This window comes from Phyllostomus discolor, chromosome 4 (genome assembly GCF_004126475.2).
Source record: "Phyllostomus discolor isolate MPI-MPIP mPhyDis1 chromosome 4, mPhyDis1.pri.v3, whole genome shotgun sequence".
Lineage (NCBI taxonomy): Eukaryota > Metazoa > Chordata > Mammalia > Chiroptera > Phyllostomidae > Phyllostomus > Phyllostomus discolor.
Window position 1 is genome coordinate 97,944,195 of NC_040906.2, and position 27,252 is coordinate 97,971,446.

At 44.6% G+C, this 27,252-nt stretch overlaps 1 protein-coding gene across 5 annotated transcripts in view; it reads left to right on the plus strand.

Moving 5' to 3' along the window:
• Positions 1-27,252, plus strand: part of MGAT5 (alpha-1,6-mannosylglycoprotein 6-beta-N-acetylglucosaminyltransferase) — a 337,231-nt gene that overhangs the window by 224,184 nt on the left and 85,795 nt on the right. For all 5 annotated transcript variants that reach the window (XM_036023647.1, XM_036023648.1, XM_036023649.1 and 2 more), the window contains one exon: positions 11,514-11,647. In XM_036023647.1, coding sequence (XP_035879540.1) covers positions 11,514-11,647 — 134 coding nt within the window. The remainder of the gene's footprint in view (positions 1-11,513; positions 11,648-27,252) is intronic.

Below are 27,252 nucleotides of genomic sequence, written 5' to 3' on the forward strand. Positions count from 1 at the left end.
TTTGTAGCAAAGTCTGGGTGTGAATGTTTATTTTTATTTAATAAACTAATTTTTTGAGTACCTGCAACATTTCAGCTGTCATTCACAATATGAAAACACCAAAGAATTTGCCTTTTGGGTGTTTATGGTCTGTAGTGATAGTCAAGGCTGAGGAATAGTCAGCGTTCCTTGGTTTTGTGGTAATTTAGGGCAGAGAAGATGGGGATGTAATGAAGTTGAGTGAAGAACAAACTGGAGATTTGGGAGGCATTAATTTACAGCCTTTCCATTTCATCTCCAATCCATCTCTTTTTTTTTAACAACCCTTCCTTCCCAAATCTCTGAGGTTGTACCTTAATAAGGCCTTAAGAAGTGACTAAGCCTGAGTATATTTGCTTTTTCTTTGCGAGAGTGAATTGAAGACTTAGATTGGAATATTTTGAGATGGTTGATTTTATCTACTTACTCAATATAAGTCTACTGACCATGTACTGCATACCAGGCTCTGTGGGATCATGAAGTGTCTGCTCTCGGGGTTACTTCTTTATGGGGCAGGAGGAACATAATCAAAAATAAGGCTTTATCATCATCCACTTGAGAAATTACAGACCCAGTTGAATGGGGCAGAGAGGACTTCAACATAGAGGCAGAGCATATCCTGTTTGTTCTATCACTCACTTCTGAGGATGTGTTTTGAAGTGTTGGTTCACAGTAGGGTGACCAGCTGATCCCAGTTCTCAAGTTGAATGGCTCACATCGTGGGAACACCCTCTGTGGCATGCAAACCAGGATGGTTGTTCAACTCGTTTCCCAGTGAGGAGACATTGTAGAGTGGAGCAGAAGTTTGTGTACAGGATGAGGGAAGAAACGAAGACAACTGACAAACACCCATTCCTTGGGCAAAATCAATGGAAAGGGAAGCACTGCAGGGGAGTGACTACCTCACTCTATGGTGATTGGAAAATAAAGCCATTCAGTTCTCCAGATGATGCCTCTTTAGTTGACAGAACATCTGTCTAGTATTGTCTCTCCTTTGAGAATTCTAAGTGAAGTGTTGGAGAAAGAGTTTATGGTCGTCTTGTGAAAAGGCTGCAGGTGAAGACCCAATTGGTGTGCCAGTTCATCTAATTGGGATTAGGATTTGGTGAGAGAGAGGGGCCAAGTAGTAAATAGAAGACCACCAGCTTTGTGTCTATACTTGACATATGTAACTCTGAGTAGTCCCTATTATTCAAGTTGGGCATCAGAAGTTTAAAGCAATTGGCCCAAAATAGTAAGTGGCAAAGGTAAGATCTGAACAGAGCACTTCACAGCCCACGGTTCATTCTTTCCCTTTATGCTCACAGTTGAAAGATTGAAAGATTCCTGTCTGGTCTCATCTTCTCTTTTCCAAATGAACACACCGTGGGAGCCTTTAAGGAGGATGCCAGATCCTAAGTCTGAACTCCTCATCATGATTCCTACACCATCTAGCCCCTGTCGGCCTCTCTGCTATTGTCTTGCTTCCTCTTTTCAGACCATTCCATATGCTGCTCCCTTGTCCGGAAGCCCCTTTCCTGCACTCCCCATCACTCTGCTCACCCTTTAGGGAGGCGTCACCTCCCCAGGAAAACCTTCCCTCCGTGAGCCAGGCTCTGCTGCCCTGTGGCTCCATCAACCTATGTTCCAGCCCAGAGCCCACTTGGCAGCCTCACGAGCATGATCCCTGCCGTGTCCTCAGTGTTTGAAGTAGTTACACCACTGGTAATAAATATCTGTTGAATTAACAAATAAAGAACAAATACCCCCAACTACAAAATGGACTGAATTAAAACGTCAGTCAGATCATGACCCTCCTTGTCGCAGGGCCATGGTATCGCGGTACGGGGAGAGGTGAGTCATGCCAGCGGCCTCAAGGCTGGCTGTGACCTGGCCCCACAGCCCAGCTGGCCTCTCCCCTTCTCACGTGTCATTCTGCCCCCCTGGTATGTATCAGCAGAGGTTTTGTCTGTTTTCTTCATTGCTAAAACTTAACACCTTGAAAAATGCTTGACACATGGTAGGCATCCAGAAAGTATTTATTGATTGAATTAAGTTAAATTGAATGATAATGTCTGTTCTGTTTCTAGTCCGTGCAACGAGGGTTCTCTTTGTCTCCTCACAGAGTTTATTTACATGGTTGGGTTTTAAGAGTTGTCCAAATCACATTGGTTACTGTCATTGACATTCTAACTCTTTGAATTTCTCCAAGGAGTTGAGGCTTCCGGCCACAGTTATGTGCCTGATCAGATCAGAATAGTGGCTTGTAGACCAAAAATTTTGCCTGACAAAGCAGGAATTTTAGAAACAAGCCTCTTTTTTGTTTTTCTTTTCACGCAAATGACAAACCTGTTGTCTTCAGCTAAGAATCAGTTGCTTCCACGTATGATTTTCTTTTTAGGTCCTAACAAGTAAAGGAGCTATTTGTGACTTAAACTGCCTTTTGGCCTTTAACTCGGGTCAGAAGGGCTCTGCACTTGTGTGTGGACCAGTGAGTAATAGCATCAGCCTTGGCAATTTCTTCTTCAGTCTGAGTCTCTTCAGGAGTGATGTTCTTCTAAGGAGTCCATTCCTCCTAAATTGTTTTTTGACACTTGAAAAAATTACTCTAGTGTGCTTCTGTCAACAGTTCAGGCACTTATCTTTTCAACTCAACTGTTTATAATAGGTTCCCTAGCTTGCATCCCAGCCTTCGGTCTCTCTCAAAGACACTGGTATCAACCACCACTTCAAAAAAATTCAGTTTGGGTAAAATTTAAAGCATAACATCACTCACTATCTGTGTACAATTTTTAAGACCAGATCACTATTTGTGTGATGTAACTTTATTTTTCAATAAGTTTTTCTATCATGTCAGTTTCATTATCATGGAGATCAGAATTAACCATGTGAATGTGACAGTAGGCAATATCCTCCTTGTTTCAACAAAATGTGTCAACTGTGCAAAAAAGGTGAGAGAAATGTACAGTACAAACCCAGCACCTAAACTCTACAGTGAACAGTTCACTTATTCCATGATATATCTATACATGAATATCTTCTCTCCATTCATCAGTTCACCCTTTTTAATGCATATCAAAGAACACTTATCCTTAGATGTTTTAGCATGACATCATTAACTAGAGTTCAGTGTTAGTCAACAAACCAATCATGTTTATTTCTTTGTTATCTATAACATTAAATTATTTACTTACTACTTGTCTCCCCAGCTGAACATAAGCTCAGTGAAGGGAGCCTCTTTCTTCTTGCTTGTCAGTTCACCGGTACATCTGGAAATCCTAAGTTGTTGCCTGGCTTGTAGTAAGTGCTCAATAGATGTGCTCATTTTGAATGAATGGCAGTATTTGAAAACCTGTGATATTAGAATTTTAAAAGTCTGTATCGTTGATTTATTTTCACTCTTCCAACATCAACTTAGTGACATAGATAAGAAGACATCAAAAAATGTATATTTGATCACCTATGATATGCCAGACCTGAGCCAGGTTCTGGGATAGAATGATAAGCTGCTTTGAAAAACAGGCTGTGGTTTGGGGGCTTTGTGTAAAGAGCACGATGCTAGAAGTAGTTCAGCCATAGCCTCTGTTGCCTAATAGTGTAGATCTGCCGACAAATCAATCACACCAGCTAATTAGACATTCCTCATTGACTTAATCAGTCATGCATTCAAAAAATATTTGCTGACTTTCTACTATGCTTTGGACTCTGGGAATTTATAGACACATAAAACAAGGCTCAGTCCTCAGAGATCGTGGCGTCTCTTAGGGGAGATTGTGATGTGTAATGGAGCTCTAACTCTTCGGGTCTGAAGGGAGAGGTACTTATCTCAGTCTCAGGAAGTTAGGGAACCCTTCACCTGGGAGGTGATGGGAGCTGAGACTTAAAGGGAGAGGGAAGTGATAGATGTGTCACACGCATGGCAGCACGAGACAACATGGAAAAACACGGCATTAAAAACCTCAAGAAGGTCATCATGGAGCAGAGGTATTGGCTGAAGGATGGCCCAAAATGAAAGTAGGATGCTAGATGTTCAGGGCGTGCTTCATCCTGAAGGAAGTGAAGGTTTTCAGCAGAAAACTGCTGTAGTCACGTATTTGTATCAAAAACTATCTTGTCATCAACACAGAGGATGGATCAGAGTTAGGGAGCAGAGGGAAAGGGGCAAGGCTGGAGTTACAGGGACTACTTATAGGAGCCACTGCAGAGTTTATGAGGGTGCAATGATCTCTGTGATATTCTTGATGTAGATAGAAAAGCATTGGACTTCCTGAATGTCTTGTGGCAGGGTGTATCAGGCAGGATTTCCGTCATACTGACTTGGCCACAAGGATTTGTTGGCTCTTGTCACTAGGAATTGTTGAAACTGGCTTCAGGCGGAACTGAATTCAGGACTTGGAAGATAAGCTTTACTATTTTCGTATCTTGGCTTTGCGTGTCTCCGGATTGGCATTTTTCTCAGGCAGGCTGTCCTCACGTGGGCACACAGATGACCCCTGTAGCTCTGGGCTTCTACCCTGACAGTCTCGTGAATATAGCAGAGAGACAGTAACTTCATCTATAACCCTACCACCCTGAACGTGCCCGATCTCGTCTGACCTCGGAAGCTAAGCAGCATCAGGCCTGGTTAGTACTTGGATAGGAGAAAGACAGTGACTTCAAAAGTAGCTCTGACTAGTCCTAGAGCTACTGTGATTGTCAGGACTTGAATCGTAAACCCATCCTTCAACTAAGCTGGTCAGGTAGAGTCCCTTGGGTTACATACCCTGTCCTTGGAGGCACAGACAGTTGGGGCAGTCCTGGGATCTGGATTCTGCCTGAATGGAAAAGAATATCATGGCCTAGGGAGGAAGGGCAGTTGGTTCTACAGAGTGATGCTGGCAGCCCAGAAGGGGGCATCCCAGCTGATGGAATGAGTTCATGCACGAAATATTGTTCTGCTTTAACAAGCAGTGATGAGCTCTGGTTGTTAACCCAGAGAGATACCTGTGGCACATTGGGTAAGTAAAAAAAGGTCTCCAAAGAGTAGGTATAATAGGACCCAATTTTGATTTGATCCATAAGTGTAGGAGGAAAACCCATTAACAGTGGTATGTCTAGGTGGTAAGATGATGGATGTCATCTTTATGTGTGTGTGTGTTTCTAAGTTCTTTATTTTTTAAAGTACATTTTATTTGTTATGCTAGTACACTTATCCCATTTTTCCCTCTCCCTTATTCCCTTCCACCCTGCATCTCCCACTAGCATTTGCCCCCTTAATTCATGTCCATGGGTCATACATATAAATTCTTTGGCTTCTCCATTTCCCATACTATTCTTAACCTCCCCCTGTCTATTTTGTTACTACCATTTATGCTTCTTGTCCCCTGTATCTTTTCCCCCATTCTCCTCCTCTCTCCATCCCAGCTGATAACCCTCCCTTTGATCTCCATTTCTGTGATTCTGTGATTCTGTGATTCTGTTCCTATTCCAGTTGTTTGCTTAGTTTTTGATTTTTGTCTTTTTTTAAGTTCAGTTTTTAATAGTTGTGACTTTGTTGTCATTTTACTGTTCAGTTTTGATCATCTGTTTCTTTTTTTGAATTTTAAAAATATTGATTATGCCATTACACTTGTTCCATTTTCCCCACTTTATCCCCCTTCCACCCTGCACACGCCCTCCCACCGGCATCCCCTCCCTTAGTTCATATCCATGGGTCATACATATAAGTCCTTTGATTCCTCCATTTCTTATACTGTTGTTAACCTCCCCCTGTCTATTTTCTACATACCTTTATGCTACTTATTCCCTGTACCTTTTCCCCCATTAACCCCCCTGCCCCACCCTGCTGATAACCCTCCATGTGATCTCCATTTCTGTGATTCTATTCCTGTTCTAGTTGTTTGCTTGGTTCGTTTTTTGGTTTTTTTTAGGTTCAGTTTTTGATAATTGTGAGTTTGTTGTCATTTTACTGTTCATAGTTTTGATCTTCTTCTTTTCTTAGATAAGTCTCTTTAACATTATATGTAATAAGGGCTTGGTGATGATGAACTCCTTTAACTTGACCTCATCTGGGAAGCACTTGATCTGCCCTTCCATTCTAAATGATAGCTTTGCTGGATAGAGTAATCTTGGATGTAGGTCCTTGCCTTTCATGACTTTGAATACTTCTTTCCAGCCCCTTCTTGCCTGCAAGGTCTCTTTTGCGAAATCAGCTGAAAGTCTTATGGGAACTCCTTTGTAGGTAACTGTCTCCTTTCCTCTTGCTGCTTTTAAGATTCTTTCCTTATATTTAATCTTGGGTAACATAATTATGATGTGCCTTAGTGTGTTCCTCCTTGGGTCCAACTTCTTTGGGACTCTCTGAGCTTCCTGGACTTCCTGGAAGTCCATTTCCTTTGCCAGATCAGGGAAATTTTCCTTCATTATTTTTTCACATAAGTTTTCATTTTCTTGCTCTTCCTCTTCTCCTTTTGACACCCCTATGATTTGGATGTTGGAACATTTAAAGTTGTCCCAAAGGTTCCTAAGCCTCTCCTCATTTTTTTTTTAAATTCTTATTTCTTCATTCTGTTCTGATTGAATGTTTATTTCTTCCTTCTAGTGCAAATCATTGATTTGAGTGCCGGTTTTCTTCCCTTCACTGTTGGTTCCCAGTATATTTTTGTTGCACTTTGTATAGCCTTTACTTTTTCCTCTATTTTGCAACCATATTTAACCATTTCTGTGAGCATCCTAATTACCAGTGTTTTGAACACTGCATCTGAGAAGTTGGCTATCTCTTCATCACTTAGTTCTTTTTCTGGAATTTTGATCGGTTCTTTCATTTGGGCCATATTTTTTTATCTCAGCAGGCCTGTTATGTACTAAGAGGCAGAGCCTTAGGTATTCACCAGGGTAGGGCAACCCACATCCCTGCTTTGTGGCTGTGTATGTGAGGGAGAGGTCCAAGAGGGAATAATGCCACTTGCTCAGCTCTCAGCTGGCTTTCAGTCACTACCCCTGCTACCCACAAACAAATTGATCCCTTCTAGTGCTGATTCCCATGTGGGTGGGTTTCTGTATATTCTAGCACCCTGTGGGTGTTTCCAATGAACTCTCCTTTGAGGCTGGGAGCTTCTGCCACCACCGCAACCCCCATGGGTTTTTACAGCCAGAGGTTTTTGAGGCTTTATTTCCTCGTGCTGGAACCCTGGGTTGAACGGTCTGTCTCACTCCCCAGTAGTTCCTCCCAGTTTTTTCTCATGCAAATGTGGGACCACCTGTCTACCACCTGCCACCTTGCCCTCCCTGGTCTGCCAGCTGCCACCTTGCCCAGCCAGTCCTCCAGCCACTGGCTTGCTTCTCATCCTTTCCAATCCAGCTACCGATCTCCGCCCCTCTTACCAGTCTGAACGAATATTTCTTCTTTAACTCCTTGGTTGTCAGACTTCCATACAGATCCATTTTCTGGCACTTCTGGTTATTTTTTGTTTTTAAACTTGTTGTCCTCCTTTTGGTTGTGTGAGGAGGCAAAGTGTACCTACCGACACCTCCATCTTGGCCAGAAGTGAGATGTCATCTTTATGTTCCTTGTATCTTTCTCTATTCTCTGAAAAAAGTTTTGCACTGAGGGTATATTTCTGTTATAATCAAGGGGAAAAAAATACCAACCCTGTTTCTATTTAGGAAAAAGGAAAACTTACGTATTGCAGAAGTCTTGGTAAGAATCAATGAGGCCAGAGCTGAGAAAAGTGAAGAGAGGAAAGGAGTTGAAAGATTTTCAAGAAGCTGACATCCTTGGGGCTTGGTGTCTGACTGGCTGAGGGAGAGCCCAGGCCGGCTGTGCAGGTTCTGCCTTTGGAGACCTGGCAGCAGGTGGTACCCAGTCCTAGAGCCAGCTGAGGACAGAGGCCAGCAGATAACATGTTAAAATGAATATTTGCACTTCCTAGAGATTTTGAGGACTTAATGGTGGAAAAACTGACCGTGGAGATTTATGCAATAAAGGAAGAGTCCATTTGACTTAGTAAATTATTGATTTACAATTTAAAAAAAGGACGTTATTACTGCTTGGTAGATATAGTGTGTACCTCATTTATTAAATAGTTGGTAAGCTCTGTGAGGGCAGAAAATCATCTTTATGTTTGAAATCCCTCAATACCTAGAATATAACCTGGTTTATAAAATAATGCTTTAAAATGTTTGTCACTGAATGAATTATTGAAGCCAAACTAATATTAGTTCTTAGAAGAAGTCATCACCGCAATCTCAGGAAATTCATCAAACTGACTTGTCATACATGTGTATTTGTAAAGAGGCACTCCCAAAGTGCTTAAAATAATGCTTTTCTTAAAAAGAAAAAAGTTTGCTCCAAGTTATTTTAAGATCATTGTTAATGTTTAGCAAATTCCTCCTAATTTATACAAGTCAGAAAATCAGCTTGGTCCTACATACAAAGAGCATAAGTTGCTCAAGAAACTGAGGTGACAGATTAGATACAGGGTCCAGCAGAAGTAGCACCTGCATGAGTGTGGTTGGTGGGTAATAATATGGATGTGATAATTTATAGTTTTCATTTGAACATTTCACCTAAAATGCCATATGGTGTGCTTGAGTGTGATATTGGTACATTACAGAATTACATGCTTATGATTTTGTAGTAAACGATTTTGTAATAAAAAGGGGGCATTATTTGTGCTATACCCTGTATTTTTCCCTGGATCTCTCTTGTAACATTATTTTCCTCTGAAGCATGTTTGCCACTATGGTTCAAGAGCCCAGAAAATAAGTTACTTGGACTATGAGGCTATGTATTAGAAGTGCTTTAAGGAGCGTGGGCTCTGGAACCACTGGCCTGGCTCTGAGTCCCAACATTGCAGTGTGTGGACTAGGGTGGGTACTGTAACTCTCTCTCTGTGTTCTCACCTGTACAAACATATTATCAGGGCATCACGAAGATACAATGAAATAGTTACTATAGAATACTTAGCACAGAGCTCAGCTTGTAGTCAGAACTCAAATATCAGCCATTTTTTAAACACAGACTTGTTTCTCTTCTGGGATGGAGTGATTTCCAAGAAGTACAGGATTTCCTGTGTCCCATTTATAATGGGACTTTTTAAATTTACCTTGAAATATGTAAATACCTTCTCTTAGAACCCTCTCAATATAGCTAAAGTCTGTGTCACCATTTGAAGGCAGACCAAAAAGACAAACCTTGGTTAAGTTTAGATCTCCTCGAAAAGGTCATTTCAGATACCATCAGTCTGACCTTGAGGCTTTTGATTTATCATAAGCAGTTTTAGGATGTCACCATGCAGTACCTGGCTGCTGGCCTGCCTTTATTTCCAGATCACCTGCTGCAGAAGCCACAGCTGAGCAGCCTCCCACGCTGCGGACTTCTAGTGTCCTGTGAGGGTTCCATGTTACCTGGGAAGGAACATACAGGGTCTGACCATTGCTCATGAAATGCGGTGGTACCATTTGTAAGCACTGCTGGCACTTCTCCTTAAGTCTTGTCTGAGGTCCTTAAACTGCACTTGCTCGCCGTCAATCCTCAGGTTAACATCTCTAGACAAGAGAAAAGAGGCCTGCCATTTCTCACAAGTTTTTGAATAAATTACGTACTTTCCCTCCTTCTTACTACTCACACCATACACTAGGGAGATCTTTGACCCAAAAATGTAAAGATATACGTCTTTTTTTCTTTTGGGGGTTTGATGATCATTTTATTTTTGACTACACCTGAGTGTGTTTTAACATAAAATAAAGCCTATCAAGTGTTTTAGATGCTAGATTATTTCATTTTTTTTATAAAAGTGCCCACATAAGGACTAGAGTGCTGAACTACAGAGACATTCCAAAGCAAGAAGCTTTGGTCACCACATAACTTTACTGACAATAAAAATATCAGATCCTATTTCAGAATTTTTACAATAAAAAGTTTAACAAAGAAATATTTAAAGCTGTATTCTTCACATTCTGAATACTCATAGAGCCTCTTCCCTACCCTATATGCCTTCAAATCCCCCTGACCCAACTCCTAAAAACAAACAAACAAACAAACAAAAACAAAGAAAAGAAAGGCAAGGATTGCCTCTTGTTGGCAGTAGCACTTATTCAGTAATTTACTTTCCAGCCAACTGCAGCCAGTGCCATTGCCTCTGGGCACTTGTTCAAAAACACAGAAATGCAATAACAGATTGGCCAGACCTAACACAACTCCCCAGTCTCAGCCCTATTATCTCCTTGTGCTGTCACCCCCCTCGGGCACAATCCCGGGAGTCTGGGTGGTGATCAGTCAGGCTTTCGGCCAGTGCTCCCTCCTCCACCTTCACTCACCGCGTTGGGGAGAGGGGCCTGGGCTTCCAGGACCCTGCGCCTTCGTTGTGAGGGCTGTTGTGCTGGCGTCCTGCCTGGAAAGGGCTCCTGAATCCTAAGAAAAACAGAACCAGACAAAGAAACCAGCTTCCTCTGTTTGTTGACCACCCACCTGTAATGAACATGGCTGTGTTGAGTGAATATGTATTACGTGGATTTTACTCAATGTCGAGTATCTCTCCATTTAGGTTATTTATACTTGTTCTGTTCAGGTTTGAGTCAAGCAGAGCCGTTGCTTCATTTAATATTGTAGACTGCTGCAGCACCACCTCCTTGAAAAACAGACTTCTCTGGACAGAATGAGTGTACAGGAGAAGAGTGCCTTTTTTTCAAGAGAATTGTTTTCTGATTGTTGCCTTCTGGTGAAATTTTTTTAAAAATTATAGGCATAAGAGGCAAATGTTTGATGAGGGTTTGGGGCTGCTTTCTGCCTGGGTCAAGTGTTAAAATAATGAAGTTTTACAACTTAAATTATGACAGATCCAGAGGAAAAAGCCTTTTCTCTTCCAGAAGAGTCTGTTCTGTGGACCAGACACTGGTCACTGTGGGTGGTTGGCTTTTCAGAGTGAGCCAACCACCTTATAGTGACCTTTACCTTTTTTTTTCTTTATTTCATTCATTGGTTCAAAATATGGCCCCATAATTACATCTTTCATTAGTAATTCTTAGAGGATTGGGGGTGACATTGCTGGGTTTTACCCCCAAATCCCTTTTTACCCAGCGGGATGGTGAACCCAGCTGGAGCCCGAATAGATTGTGTGGAGCCCACCAACAGCACCCCAAACCCTAGTGAGAACCCTTGATTCAGGCCTGCTCCCTGCAGAGTTCTGGTTATTAGTGGATAAAACCCAGATGAGGGCGTTTCTATCAGGAGACAGTGGCCTTGTTCTGAGGAAACAGGAAGGAGGAGAGCACACGGCTGAATGCTTTTTAGACAAATGTATTTTCCACTAACAAAACCAGTATTTGGTTCAGGTTAATCCATCCGAAGAGAATTATTCTTGTGAGAATGTTTTGCTGGGATATGTGGGGGCAGGCAATTCTTTGCCCCTCCCAGGTAGGAAAGAACAGGATAAAATGAAAACATTTGGTTATGTGCGAGATGGCTTGTTAAATTTGTTAATTGTTTCTTCCCGCTGGTGAAATCCTAACTGCCCTGCCCTTTCCTTTCACATCAGCTCATACCCCAGACAACAGCTTCCTGGGGTTTGTGGTGGAGCAGCACCTGAACTCCAGCGACATCCACCACATTAACGAAATCAAGAGACAGAACCAGTCCCTGGTGTATGGCAAAGTGGATAGCTTCTGGAAGGTAAGTCAGTCTGTGCTCCCCCCTCTGTCTCCCTGAAAAGATGCTTGTTGGGCAATTTAATTTAGATTTGATCCAGGGAGTAATCAAGCCAAGTGCTCTGGGCCTAATAGAATCTGCTTAGAAGTAAACAAGAGTGTGCGCGGATCTGGTTGCTCAGCATCTGGGTGTCTGTCTCTTCAAGGCTGTACCTGCTCATCCGCACCGTGGCTGCCCCACAAAGCCCTTCACTCTGTGCATGTTGGAAGTGACACATTACAGCTTCTTTCACATCTTGTATTTGCTTCTGAAAGTCAGGTTCCCACAGAACCTGGGTATCTCTCTGGAGCAAAGTATTGCACAGAGGGATGCTTTGCCAAATGGCTCTTTGCCTTTGCCCCTTGGGAAATGGTGTGTGTGAAGACAGGCAGCTCCCTCTGTGTGGGGAGCACAGGGGCCCACGCATCCGTGTGGCCATCGTCGGTGCTCGAAGTGGTCAGTGTTCAGCTAACCAGGAAAGGAACGTGACTGCCAGGGCTGACTGTGGGCGGTGTGCTCAGGGACACCTTGGATAGAACAACATTCTTGGCCACAGGCTGACCGGGCTTTCCAAAAGTGCTGGGCTCTTGGGCCCTAGAGGGTCCCTTGGCTCTCCTGGATGCTTTCTGGAGTACATCTGGGGAAGGTCAAACAGGAAAGGAACCGATTGACATGACATGCGAATGTCTTGATTATTTTTGAGGACATGTTTGTGTAGCACAAAACAAACTCCAAGAGTTCAAAACATGCCTCTTTCTAAACATGAGTGAATCACTTTCTGGAATGATTAGGAACTGTGGTCTCAGATGATCGTGCCTTGCTTACTGAGGAAGTTAGAAATCAGCTCGTTGAGGACGTGAGCACACGAGATGTCCTGGGTAGCATTCCTGCTGTTGGTCTTCTGACCCCTGACCAAAAAAGGGCAAGCATTGCTGCCTGCTCTTCAGTTCTAAAATTCTCACTGTGCCAAAGAGACGATTCGGTCGGCCTGTTTCCAGGGCAGTGGATTTAATTCCAGGTGACTGGCTTGCTGTAAATGGCTAGAATTTTGTCTCTGTACAGTACAGTGGTTCTCAGCCGGGGGCAGTTTCACCCCCCAGGGGACATGTGGCAGTGCCTGGAGACAACTTTGGTTGTCGTGACTGAGGGGAGGTACTACTGGCATCTCGTTGGTGAAGGTCAGGGACGCAGCTAAATGTGGGACAGGGCACAGGATAGCCCCACAACAAGCAATTATGTGGCACAAAATATCAGTAGTGCTGAGATGTTGAAACCTGGGCTGGTGAATAAGATTTTCTTCCTATATTATTCTACATTTTCTCCTCTCAAAATCAGGCTGAATTATAAATGGTTTTTTAAGAACTTTCTATAAATTTATACATCTTTTGAAAGATGTATGAAAAGATGTGTGAAAATTGCCCATGCTAACAGCATTATTCAACTAACTTTCAGCCCATTTTGGGTTAAAAAGGGCACATTGGGCGTTCCCATTCTCAGCTCCGTTGTGACATGAATGGAACACGTCACCAGCTTTAGGAAGGCGTGGGCTCCTAAAAAAAGTGTAACTGCCTCCTCACCTCTGCACCTGCTCACAGAAAATAATTTGCGTGTCTCTATGGACTCAACCTTCAAATTGTATCACTTCTGTTTTGAAAGCAAGTGCGGCTTCCTCCTAGGTGCCTCTGGCAGCTTTTTTGGTCTTCCTAGAAAACCAAAACAACAAAGCAGTTCTGAATACTTTGGGGTCACCTTTTCTTGGATAAAATAAGGCTGCCACTGAAAGGGTGATTTCTTGATGCCAAGTGGAATCCCAAAAGTATGAATCATGTGATTTGGCGTGTGGTCAGGAAATTCTTCCGAAATTCTGTGGATGATCCGACCCTTCAAGTACTGGGCATTGCCCAACTGTGACGCAGTGCTGAGTGGCAGTGTGCCTACATTAGTCCGTCTAAACACCAAAAATCTGGGCTGGGTTTTTTTTTTCAGTTTTACTACATCATCATTACCTAGCATGCATTGGTGAGAAAAATGCAAAAAGATGAGAAGTACTGTAAAGTTTTCACATAAATTCAGGACATCTCCTAAAACTTTTGATCACAGGACAGCATTGGGAATTCAGCTTCTTTTTTCCAAAACCGTCCTCATCCCACGATATCTAGTGAGTGTGCACAGGAAACAGATACTCCTTGTAGGTGTGATGCTATAGCACCCACATTCCCAGAGTTGCATTCCACAGGGACTTGAGCTGGCAGGAAGTTTTGGACGTTGCTTTTCCCACCACTTGCTCCATTCTCCCCCCACCCTTTGCATCAGAGATCTTTGGGAAGGGGGGTGATGCTGTCAGTCCTGGGAGCATTCGCCTGGCAGTGGAGCACATGCGTATGCACAGGTCTGCACCCAGTGCTCTTGGGAGGTCCTCTCCTCTTTCCCTTCAGATTCTAGGACTCACTGGAATTCCGAAGGCACCTTGCTATGCTGTCAGTCCTGCTTCACCGTCCTCCTCCTCCTCCTGAGGGAATCTCCTCCCCTGCCGGGGCAGCTGAGTGATGCCTCCACCCATGGCTGGTTGGCCTGGGGTCGTCCTCTGCTCCAAGGCAGCCCACCTTATTGGTGGTTGGCAGTTGTGATTCTGGCTCAAAAAGTCAACCTATATCAATGAGAAGTTTCACTTGGCCTTGCAAAATAGAGGGACAGTGACAGCCATAGGGACAGAAACTAAAAGGATATATCCATAGTTGCCATGAGGTCAAGGGAGAAGACTTCCAGGAGTCCAGTGATGAAGAAACAGGGCCAGTTTGGAAAGGGAGAGGGCGCTGTCAGCATGATGGAGCCGAACCTCAGGGAAGAGAGGCACCGCCGTGAGAGATGTAGGGTGCTTCGAAGGCCAGACAGACATAACCCATGCAGCCTGAAGAGAAAGAAAAAGCAGCTGCCAGTGTTCTGGAAGCTCCCCTTTTCCTATCCTACATCCTTTTATCACACTCTGTTCTTTACAGTAGCCTGAGTGGTTTCTGTCCCTTATAGTCATGTCAAGGATGTCTACTAATGTACAGAGTGAGGCAAAAGTAGGTTTACAGTTGTTGATCTGTAAAGTAATACAATAATTAATAAATAATGATATAAGAATAAACTCTGTTTTGCATACTTATAAGTGTAAACCTGCTTTGTCACACCCTATAGCAGGCCTTTGCTGCGTTCCAAGTGCCTAGCAAGAAACACAGCCTGTTCAGTACAGAGGCTGAGGAGGAATAGGCTACCTCCTCAACTGCTCCCCACTGGCCGCCAGTTCATGGCCAAGGTTCCCTGTGGTCTTACCCTGATGTTATAATATGTGGTGGAGGAGTGGGAGGCACGTTGCTATCTGACTCCAGAATCCCAAACACACCAATTTAGGAATCATCTCTGCCCAAGACCCTTAGCATCAAATGACACTTCTTAGAGCCTAATCCCAATTACAAATCTCTTTCTTAGCCCAAGAACCCACAGTTCTAGGATCTGGACATCTACCTCTGGGGCACACTGATCATTAGTATCAGCTAACACATGTGCCAGGAAAAGAAATCTGTCCAGTGTGGCTGAATTCAAGGCCCTTCAACATCAGGGAATGAAAAATTAGTCAATTTTGTAAAAATAAGAAATTTTGAAAATTATGGAAATTAAAATCAATTGAAGTTTTGCTTAACTGTATTATTTATTTCCACATTTCTTTAAAAGAATAGCAGCCTGACATGGCTGGTATGGCTCAGTGGATTGAGTGCTAGCCTGTGAACCAAAGGGTTGCTGGTTTGATTCCCAGTCAGGACACAGCCTGGGTTTCAAGACAGGTCCCCAGTAGGGGGCATGTGAGAAACAACCACACGTGATGTTTCTCTCCCTTTCTTTCTCCCTCCCTTCCTTTCTCTCTAAAAATATATAAATAAAATCTAAAAAAAAATAGCAGCCTGGCCCTGGCCAGGTTGCTCAGCTGGTTAGAGCATTGTCCCAACACACTGAGGTTGTGGGTTCAACTCCCAGTCAGGGCACATACAAGAACCAACCAATGAATACACAAATAAGTGAAACAACAAATTGGTGTTTCTCTCCCCCGCCACTTGTTCTCCCTCCCTCCCTCTCTGTTTTTTTCCTCTAAAAAATAAAATTAAATAAGTAATAAAAAGAAAAATAGTGGCCTGAACATAACTGAATCTTTCTTTGATGGTGCAAGGTCAGCATATTACATATACCTGATCCCACCAGGATTTTCTGATTACTCATTGATGCACAACTGTGCTAGGGTAAATGTCCTGAAGGTCTTGTTTTGAGTGCCTCTGGGGAACAAGCATGGCCTCTGAACCGCAGGCTGGGGCTCACAGGTGGTCCTGTAACTCAGCAGAGTGTGAGGCTTTGAGCATTGGCTCCTGGCCTGCAAAAGAGGAGCAGTAGCATCTACCACATAAAACAGGGCTGTTCTGCATGCGGATCATCTGGCATCTTGTTCAGGTGCTGATTGTGCAGGTCTCACAAGCACCCAGGTGATGCTGATGTGCTGTTCTGAGTAACAAGGCGTTGGGTGTTTAGGACTGTGCAGAGTGGTTGGCAATGAGTAGCTGACTGCTCAGTGAATGAATAATTCCTCTTTCCTTTCACCTTCTTGCTACTCTGTCAGACTGCCAGCTGTCATGTTACTTTTTTTTAGTATTCACACCTGATTCCAGACACGCCTCAAACTTACTTCCCTCTCACCACCCTTGCGAGGCTCAGCCCCTTAAAATGGGGTGAACCTGTGGTAAGCAGTAGACTCTAAGAGGAAATGAAAGATGTAGTGTCTTCTCATCATCTGCTCTCCTGGTTTGTACAGTGGTGCTTACTGGCAGTATGGGATAGTGGTTAAGAACACAGAGCAAAGTAGCTGGCTTCAAATCCTGCCTCTTCCACCAGCTGCCTGATCTTGGGTGATTTAGTGAACTTCACTTGGCCTCATTTTTCATGGAGATGATAACAGGGTTTCTGTATAGATTAAATGAGTTAATGTATGCAAAGTGCTTATATTAACTCACAGTAAGTCTGCTGCTATTAGTGATATGAGTTCTGGGGCCAGATGGGAAACATAGTAAGAATGTGTGTGTGTGTGGGTGTGAGATTGCAGTGGGGCGGGGGGCGAAGTAATGCCTTTTAGGAACTTGGCAGATGCAAGCCTGCCCAGAGATATTCAGATTCCAATTTTTAAACTATGTTAGTGGTTGGCAAACTCTGGCTTTCCAGCCAGATGTAGCCAGCCATCTATTTCTATAAATAAAGTTTTATTGTAACAGAGCTACACCTGGTGGTTGTCTGTTGCTGGTTTTGCACTAAAATGGCAGAGTTCTATAGTTGTGACAGAGATTCTCACACCAGCAAAGCATAAGATATTTATTATCTGGCCCTTTACAGAAGAAGTTTGAGACCCCTGAAGTATCAATACATCATGTTCCAAGCAAATCAAACCTCCTATAGGATACATTTAGCCAACAGTCCCTGGCATCAGAGGCCTTTTTAGGTCATTTGTGTGTTCTTGATTTTTTTTTCTGTGTGATTGAGACTGATAGATAAGTAATGGAAAAATGAAGTGTGATTTTTTTTTACTACAGCCTCTGTTACTTTAAAGACAAAGTCCCAGGCCCTGAGTTTGACCTCTCTTAGTAGGCATTCAGTACAGCTACCGCTTATTCGATTACTAATACATCAATAATCAGAATATATATTAGTGTATTTACACTTCTGAGCCTCCACAGCCATCATTTAAGGAGGTGCATGCCACTCCTTCTGAGGAAGGGCAGGAAATTTTCATCCTCCTTTACCATCCTGGGGAGGACCTGGCCTGAGGAAATAGAGTGACCTGGCCAAGGTCCTACGACAGGTTATATGACGAGTCCAGAGCCAGGATCAGGGTTCCGACCTCTTCTCTTAGGATCACCTCCCTGCTGCCACTTGCAGAAGGTGTCGTTCCTCTACCCCTGCCCCGGAGGCCGAGGCATGTTCACAGCAGCATTTAGAAGCCAAAAAGCAAGGTCTACAGAGTGACTTACGTAAGCAGCAGGAGCCCTGGGCAAATACTGGCCTACCAGGTAAAGTGTTGCTCCTGGCTGGTCACCTCCCAAACGACGAAGTCTGCAGCAGTCTTGAAGTCAGTTCTACAAAGAGTAAATGAGCCTCATTTGGGCAATTCAGATTGTTTCCACCTCCAGACCCCAAGGGCCTGGCTTGCCCAGCCCTAGCCTACTCAGCAGCAACCACAGTTGACCAGTGTCAACTGAGTTGCGAAAGCCCCTTTCATCTACATGTCCAAGACTGTGTGGTGTTAAAGCACCAGCTGAAATGACATGTGGTTTCATACCTATAGGCCTAAGTAGTAGGGCAGCCCACCTTCCTGAAATGAGGTACAACTTCTCCTTTCACTCTATCCCTGAATTCTTGCCCTTCTTAATCCATTCTCCACACAGCAGCACCCAGGGTGATCTTTTTAAAAATGTGAGTGGGATTGTGTTTCTCCTTTTCTCAAAAGCCCCCAATGGATTCATCCAGTCCCCACAGTGTAACCTGGCGAGGCTGTCTGCAAGCAAGCCAAATGTGCCCTGAACCCACCAAGGCTCTGGCCACCCAGGGTCCCTCCTGCCACTCTGCATCCCGAGGCTTGGCTGGGCCTCTGTGACAGCTGCTACCTGCCCTACTCTGCCCCAACCCTAGCCTCCTAGGGTCACCCTATCCCTCACATATGCCCTCAACCAACCGTCACTTCTGCCCATCCCTATCACAGCATCCTCTTCATTTTATGCAATTTTAATCATTTTGATAATTCCTAGACTGTAAACAATTTGAGGGCAGAAATCATTATTGATTTTGCTTTACCCAACACAGTGCCAGGCACATAGTACGTGTTTGCTCAGTAACTACTAGATGAATACATCAGTCTTCTTTTGATTTCGTTAAGTGCAGTTTACCTGGGGATCCTGGGATATGACTTGGAATGTGTTTTGCTTTAGTCATTGGCCTGTGCTCACAGATCCAAGGGACACTAGAAGAAAGGATTTGAAGGAAAAAGAGCAGAGCTACACCTGTGCAAATTCTGCAGACCACATAGAGGTCTCCAGGTTTTCAAAACCCCTGGTGAAATTAGCAGGGAGATGGCATGGAAAGGAAACAGTACGTGGGAGGCGGGGCCCGGCTCTGGGCCAGCTCTGCTGTCAGCCACGTGATTTCTGGGCAGGTACCTCCAGCCTCTGTTTTCTCACTTGCATGCATGAAGGTACTAGTAAGAAGGAATGAATTATTACACAATAACACAGTGGACCTTAAAATAATCATGCTGAGTGTGAGAGACAAACATAAAGAGTCTAGACTGTGTGGTTCTGTGTATATAAAACTCTAGAAAATTCAGACTAATCCATAGTGACAGAAAGCAGATGGGTGGTTGCCTGGGGAAGGATGAGAGAGAGAGGTGGGTATGTCCCTGTCTTAATAGTGGCCATGGGTTTACAGTGTATCCACACAGGCACACTGTGCTTTAAAGCGCACAAACCTGTGTGCTTTAAATATGTGCAGTTTATATATGCCAGTTACACCTCAACAGTGCTGTTAGCATAAACCACAGCTGGCAAGCAGTGACCTTAGGGGCCAAATTTGGCTTATGGCCTGCAAGCGAAAAATGCTTTTTCCATTTGAAATTCTTAAAAAAAAAAAAAAAAAGAACCTAAAACAAAAGAATGTGTGACAGACCTTATGTGTTCCCTCAAAGTCAAAAATATTTGATGCCTATCCCTGTACAGACAAAGTTTGCTAATCCCTGGATGAGACCGATGATTATTTACCTGTGTTCTTGGGAGCACTGGCCAGGGCCCGCCGCCGCCGAGGGACATGGGGGCCGCCCGGTTGGGTCCCGCTGGATGCCACAGCTCTGCTTACCTCCAGCAGAGACTTGGATTTCCAGTCAGAGTTCGCTGCTGAAAGTGTTCAATGGCTTTAAACAACCAAAAATACATCTTGAAAGTCTCTAGACTAGGTAACCTCTGAGTCTGAGATAGACTTTCATTCTAAAAATTATGTAATTAGCTCACTAATTTGGTTGACTTGGGCCTAGCTTAAATTAATGCAACATTGGAAAGAGGAGTAGTTTGGAGAAATGCCATTTTTTTCCTAATACAAAGTAACTGCTCTTAGTTATATATTGTTTTACTAAACCACCAAAGACCTTTGTAATTAGAGAATGTACTGAAATCCTTGAAAAAGGCACCTTTTTGTAAGTAGGTTAAATCTTGTAGTCCTGTTTGTTCTTTAATCTACCTGGTCAGACCTGTCTTTCCAGATAATGTAGATGTCAACCAGATAAATTTAAACCCACCATCAGTCAAATTGGCTTACATTCTGAAATAATGAAATTGGAGTCAGTTTTGTTGAATTTGCTGGGAAATCTAATGTACAGTTCTTCAGTTCTTGTTCCAGCCAGAACATTCAGAAGCATCCCCGTATCTCCCCCAATTTATTCCCCTTAGGGGAAAAGTCCATCAGAACAGACCTAGTTATGATCCCTCAAGACCACACTGGCCCGTGGCAGGGGTCATACTGCTTTTCCTCGGGGAAGACTCAGGTGTGCCAGTGGGGAGACAGCCCCTCCAGGGCAGCTCGGCACCCATCCTCGGTCACCTGTGTGTGGCTTTTCATCTGATTCAGTTCTTCACACGTGATAAAGTGCAGTCACACTGCAGAGCCTTTCCCCAAAGTTCAGGTGCAAATTTTGCAGGGGCTGGGGGAAGGGGGAAGAGAACAGAGAGGAGAAACCAAATGCAAAGAAAAATATCAGAAATGAATCATTGGCTTTGAAGATTCCAAGGGCTACAGCTCAGAGGACTTAAGGATTTTCCAGAAAGTGTTGGTTGTGTGCTGACTATAATCTAACTCCATGTAGCATCGTTGTGAGCATGTCAGTGTTTGGTGAGCACACGTGGACAGGGAGGAACACTGAACTTTGAGAACCCTTGGGCAGCCTTTTCTTCTGTCTCATCAGCCTAGTGGCCTGTTCCCTGTTTCAGCACTTTTTCTGCTCTCATCTTAAACCCGTAGGTATTTACTTGTTCCGTGAGCACAAAGAACACATTCTCCTTGTGCAGCAGCTTTTTGAATAGCGTCATTTCATTCAGTATCCTTTCATTATGGTGTTGATTAAAAACAATTATTCCCGGTTGGGGCCACTGTCTGCGGAGTTTGAATGTTCTCCCCGTGTCTACATGGATTGTCTCCAGGCTCTCCACGTTCCTCCCACATCCCAGAGATGTGCACGTCAGGTGGCCTGGCGTGTCTGCTGTCCCCATCGGAGTGAGTGTGGGTGTGTGAGTCACCCTGTGATGGAAGGGTGTCCTGTCCAGGGTGGGTTTGCTCCTTGAGCTCTGAGCTGCCAGGAGAGGTTCTGGCCACCCATGACCCTGAACTGGAGTAAATAGGTTAGAAAAGAATGATTTTGTTAAATTCATCTCTTTTAAATGTATGTATAGCTCACATTTATTTCAGTGCTTATTTTTAGAAGTGTTTTGGCTCTTCATTTAGAATTTTGGTGATTTTTTTGTGTGACCAGGAATATGCCATAGGAACTTAACTCGTTTGTATCAATCAGCCTATATAGTAAAGTTGGTTTTCATGTGCGTTATTTCCCTTAAAGTCTCAGTTTCCAAGAACCTATCCTGCACATTAAGTGAGGACTTGCCATAACTGTATTTCAGCCTGACGCACTGATTGGAGACAGTCTGGAGCAGTTGGCAGAGCTCTGGGTGGGAAAGCAGACGCCCAGATTCTAATTTCAGCTACACCACCCACTGGCAGCTTGTCCTTGGATTTGACTTGCCCTCGGGTCTAGCTTTCCTCATCTGTAGAGCAAGGCAGAGGACAGGATGTTCTTTTGTTTTACTCCCCAGAGTTCCATGATTCTATAATCTAAACTCCATGGCTGTCTCTGATTCTTTCAAGAGCAAGGGCACAGAGAAGACAGCCTACAAGACAACTTTATGGGCCATCAGAAATAGGACAGGGGATGATAATTGGGCCAGGCCAGGCACAGAGTCCATAAAGCCAATTGCCTGAGGAGAGGATGGGGTTGCTGTGACTTAGCATCCATGTGAATAAAAGAGATTTAAGGGATTTGTTCACAGTAAGCTCATGTGAGTCAAGTGTGGAGAACTGCCAACAATTCATAATGGATCCTTAGTTGACGCATAACATGGAGAATGAAGGGCTGTTAGTTCCTATCCATTTGAGAGCACCTAGCGCGCCCCATTGCCTAATGCTTTGGGCATGTGGGTGCACTTTCCTTCTCTGCACGGTGAGCCCAGCCGGGGACATGGAGAGCCAGGAGCTCGGACTGTGGAGCCAGACTGACTGGTGGGCTCCCACCCTGGCTCTACAGTGACTAGCTGTGTGACCACAGGCAAGTGTCTTGGGCTCCCTGTGCCTGTCCTCTCATCTGTAAAATGGGTGGTAATAATAAAAACCTCCTTTAGGGCTTTTATGAAGATCATATGAGTAAATAAACACAAAGGTATTAGAACAATGCCTGGTATTCATTAATGTGTATGCTAGTTTGCTGTTATGAATACTATCCAGGCAAATCAGAACCTTTTGACCAGAAGGAGTAAAATGTGGGGTGACTCACAGCCATGCTTTATGGAGACTGATTGAAGAAACTGACATGTCTGGCCAGGAAAGAAAAACAGGCTTATTTGAGGCTGCAGGTGGGTGGGTGAGGATTCCAGAGGAGTGGCAAACAAATGAGGAATCTGATTTGTCCTGGATGCCCCTCAAAAGGACAGAAATAAGCCACTAGTGAACATGCTGAGCTTTCAAGGGATAGCAGGAGATGTAACTCAACTGTCCAAAGATGAGGTGAGCCACCTGGGAAGCCATTAACTTCCCATCACTGTTGGCTGAAGGGACATTTGGCAGGGCTTTGGGAGAGGTGTCACTAATGCCAGGGGGACGCTGGACTGCCTGAACTGTACTGGCAACCCAGAGATCCTGTCTTTGCAGAATGAGATGAAGAGAGACAGGAGGGAACACTCCGTGGAGGACAGGCTTATCCATAGCTGGTGGCATCAGAAAACATGTGGTCCAGTTGACTGTTGTCTTGTCAGGGCGCAGCTTTATGCCGGAAGCGACAGATACAGCCTTGGACTCCACAGATCAAATCCAGCTTACAGGCATTTTTGTTTAGGTGGCACAATGTTTTTTTAAATTGGAAAATTTGCCGTTTGGGAAGGTTCACCTATAAAGCTGGGATTCTTGGCTTCTCTCGAAAATGTAGATGGTCTGCCAAATTGGACTCACATGCCAAAGGTTGGCTAGAGCTGAGTAGTGGCTGCCCACGGTTGGTTTAGGGGTTCTGGAGATGACAGTCCTCTCGGCGTCTTCTCTAACCCATGACCCATTTCGCCCCCAGGGGTGTTTCAGTTTGCGACCTTGCACTAAGAAGGTCAGGAAGACACTAACCTTTTTTGTCTAGTCCTCTCAGAGAATAGGTTTCCTCCGAAGAGGGCAGAGTTAGAAAAGGGACTTTGAATGGAATAATGAATTCCATGTTTCATCTGGGCCAAACCGTCCTTTGAATGACCTGTTCGGAAGTCTGTCAAGTTTCGAGGCATAAAGGTGGGCAGGGAGGAAGACCACGTCCCCCTTTTCAGTGTGCAGCTCCAGCAGGAACCCCAGGTTCTTAATATCTATAAGTTAAACGTCGGACGATTTCTTCTTGTCAGCACCCAGCCCATGAGCACTTTCCGCTTGACAGCCCAGCCCTGACTGAGCTGCCAGAGCTTTTCCTGCCAAGTTTTCTTGTGGTTGAAACTCAGTTCTCTTTGGGTTGGCAGTTGGGGTGGATAAGAAGAATGCATAGCAACTAACTCAGTATCTGGGGCTTGAAGTGGGTAGGCTTATTGCTCTTTCATAATGTAGTCAAGTCTTTAGAATTCCTTCCTCCTGGAAGCGGGAAGCTCTGCTTAGAAGGCACTGATCAATCCTCTCATGGCTACGGTTTCTAGCAGTAGCTCTGTTGTAGGTCCATGCAGGAACCTGGCATGGTCCCCCAGAGCAGCACTGATTTATGGGGTAGTTGGCTTAAATGATTTCCAGCCTGTGTTCCAAGGAAAGGCAGGAAAACTTACATTGGTTCTCAGAATATAGGTCAGTGATAAACAGACGTGTGTGGTCATAAATCCCAACTGGGAACTTAAACTTCTAGATGCCAGGGACTCTCCTCAGCCTCAAGGGACCTAGCAGTTGTATATTAAAAGAATCAACAGGCTCCAGGTGACTCTTTTAAACAAGAAGTTTGGGGAATACTGCAGTAGGGAGTCACCAATTTTCATAGATCAGAAAAACCTTAATCAGCTCCTTTCCGTGCATGGTGTATGGCTGCCGTGTTGCCAGCAACCAGCAAAGGCTGTAGAAGACACAGACGCCCTTGTTTTGCCCTGCTGCATCCTGTGCTCCGGGCCTTTGCTTCCGAGTGCAACTCACTAGTTCCCTGACCCATCTTCGAAGGGCCCACCCTCTTATTCCCATGTTAATAGCAAGTCACTTAAATTAATCCTAGCAAGGGCGCAGTCAGCTGATACAGGTTCCAGTGAAGTCTCTCCCAAGAATGCTTGCCTGCTAAGCCAGTATTCAAATAAGAATTTGTAGGAATTGAAGAGGTTGCAAAGCACTTCCACATAGCTTCATGAAGCATGTGTCAGTTTTACAGGTGATAAAACAGCCTCAAAGACATTTAGGAAAAAAAACAATCCACCTTAATGTAGGGGTGAGTGATAGACTTGTTGATGTCATGTATTCAGCTGTGACATTGATACTTTAGAGAGGTCACTGGTGGTGCAGAGGTTTGAGCAGTGAGTAGTTGAGTTGTAGGCCTTGTTGCAGGTGCTTGCAGCCGCCTTGGAGGAGCCTGGGGCTGGAGAGTAGTTTTCTGGATGCCCCTCAACCCTCAAGAGAACCCCCAGCCAGTCGTCTGCTCTGTCAGTGACTGGCAGTCCTCCCAGGGGCCTAAACAGCTGAGTGAAAATGACTGCAGCTGTGGGAAGAAAACATATAAAAGCATTGTGGGTGAAAAGAGGTCCCTTGTGCTCAGCAGAGGGTCTCCTCGGAAAGCCAGGGCTGGCGTGGGCAGCCGGAGGTTGAGGCAGCCAGCGAACATCCTGAGGGTGGGGTGCTTCTATAAGGTTCTGAATCACTGCCTGCCACTCTCATAGAGCTGCAACAAGTTCATTTGTAGCTCTTAGTAAACACAGCTGTTGTGGTTGTAATCGCCTCGAGGCTTTTACTATTACTCCAGCCCTAACAGTTTGGCAACTGATAGAGGAACAATGGTGTTTCAGGGATGGGAAAAGAGTTGCTGTCTGTGAGAAAGACAAGACTCTGGACTATCTGTAGACAAAAGCCACTGAGCAATCCAGAAGCCAGGCGTGTGAAACCCTGCTGCACACAGAAGGCGGCAGCCTCCCAGGTAGTGACCAAAGGGTCTCAGGCACCCCAATGCTGAACAGCGGGGGAGGAGCCAGATGACCCCTGCAGAAAGGAGTTATGAAAGCCTGGGAACGTTGTTCCCTTGAAACAAAGAAAGGGTTAAAGTCATTCTTGAAAATAGAGGGAGACTTAATGCCTCTGAATTTGTAGTGGTCTGAAAGGTACGCTGTCTGAATGTGAATAGATCTGAGATACTATATTTTGACTGATGTTTCCCCCCAAATAGAACATTGTTCAAGTCTGTTTTGGATGAAAATTCTAGGCAGAGTTCAGGTTCTTCCTAAAGCACGGTGACAGCTCAAAGAGACGTACCTGCACTCACAGTGCCAGGCAGCAGTAGGTTGGGCTGGGAGGACAGAACGGCACTGTCACATCCGGTATCCTGCCGACCACGGCAAAGCCTCGCGGTGTCCCCACATATCCCCTGGTAGCATCTCAGCCCCACCGAAGGTGTGCAGTCCCAGGGGACTGTGAGAGGCGAGGGGAGGTTGTCAAGGGCAGAGGAAGGCTTGGTGGGGGGAGGGGAATTCTGATGTCTGTTTAGCTCAGGATTAGGAACCGTGAGGCTGCCGCCCCTGGGAGAAGGAAGCTCCTTACCCACTGATGCTGGTGGAGAGGGTTCAGACACCTGCAGAGGGTGCCTTTACCACAGTGCTCTGTGGTTCTTACATTGGCCCTTGTTTAGGAACTCAGCAAAGAAAGCAAATTCATTGCAGTAGAAGGAAATAAAAGTGTGGCGCTCCGGCTCTTTCTTGGAAGGAAAAGCAAAGTAGAAGTTTTTATAATAAAAGTGGAGAAGCAATTCAAATCTGGGAATGGCATTCCAGTAAGCCAATTGAGTGTGCTGGGACTGTTGAAGGAATTTGGGCCTTTTTCTGGTGCCGTCTACACTGCCATGGGGAACGGGTACATGAGGTGGTAGTGTGAGTTGGCAACTGGCTGGAATCCCTGAGGTCTGTTTTTTTTGGTGGAAACCGAACCCGTGGGATTGGCCCTATGGAACCTTCTACATCAGTGCAGAGGTGTGCCGTAGAGGCCTTCAGACAGGCCCTGTAAGGGCACAGCGTGCTGATGGAGCTTTCCATCAAAGGTACAGATTGGGAGCACATTTCACAACCTAAAGTGTTTGTGGGAAAAGTGTTTGCAGAATCCATCGTTTTATTATAAGAAGAGGTTTTATGAAATTAAGAAACACTGATAAAGCAATTTAGAAAATATTTTAACTGTAATAATGTGTGCTTTTAAAATCATACTTAGCATTTATATAAAGTCATATTTAAATAAAAATCATGTAAGTGGTATGTGCCTATGTAATCTGGCTGAATGAGCCCATCTGTCTTCAAGATAACTCACCTCCCCCCTCACCCCCCCCCCCCCCCCCCCACTCCCCCCCCCCCCCCCCGCCCCCGAATTTTGGTCCAGTTCCAGGGACAGCAGAGCTCCAGGGGATATTGGCATTGTCCCTGCTCAGTTGGAATTTTGACAGCTGGCTGGCCTTTGCTCTCCCTTCCCTGATTCTATTTTTGACTAGATTGAGCTCTTTGAGGAGAGGATGATGGTAATGAGGACTAATATTTGAGGACTTCCTGTGTGCCAGGCCCAGTCTTCGAAACTGCGCTATCGAGTCCATACTGTTAATCCCACTGTCGAGCGACACAGCTGAGGCGGGCAAAGGTTAAGATCCCACGGCTAATGGCTGAGTTGAGATTTGAACTGGAAGAGTGTAGCTACTGTAGCCAGCCCACTGCACTGCCCCCCCAGGAACGGACTCTCTGTGGCAACTTCCTCCTCTGTCTTCTGTTCATCCCCTCCAACTCAAGAGGCTGACTGTGTTCATGATGGCATGGGGCACATTTCCAGAAATAGGTCTGTAGGATTCTGTGTGGAGACTTAAAATCTCTTACAAAGAACTAGTGAAACTGAATGGGTGAAATTGCTTGCCTTTTCTCAGATGTAAAGATGAAAGATGTTCATTTCTATTATACTTATAATGATTGTTGTCATCTGGAACTAGTTGTTAAGAGCCTGCTTGCATATCTGAACTTGCAAAGACATGTCTGCCCTCTGGGAGCTTGAGAGAC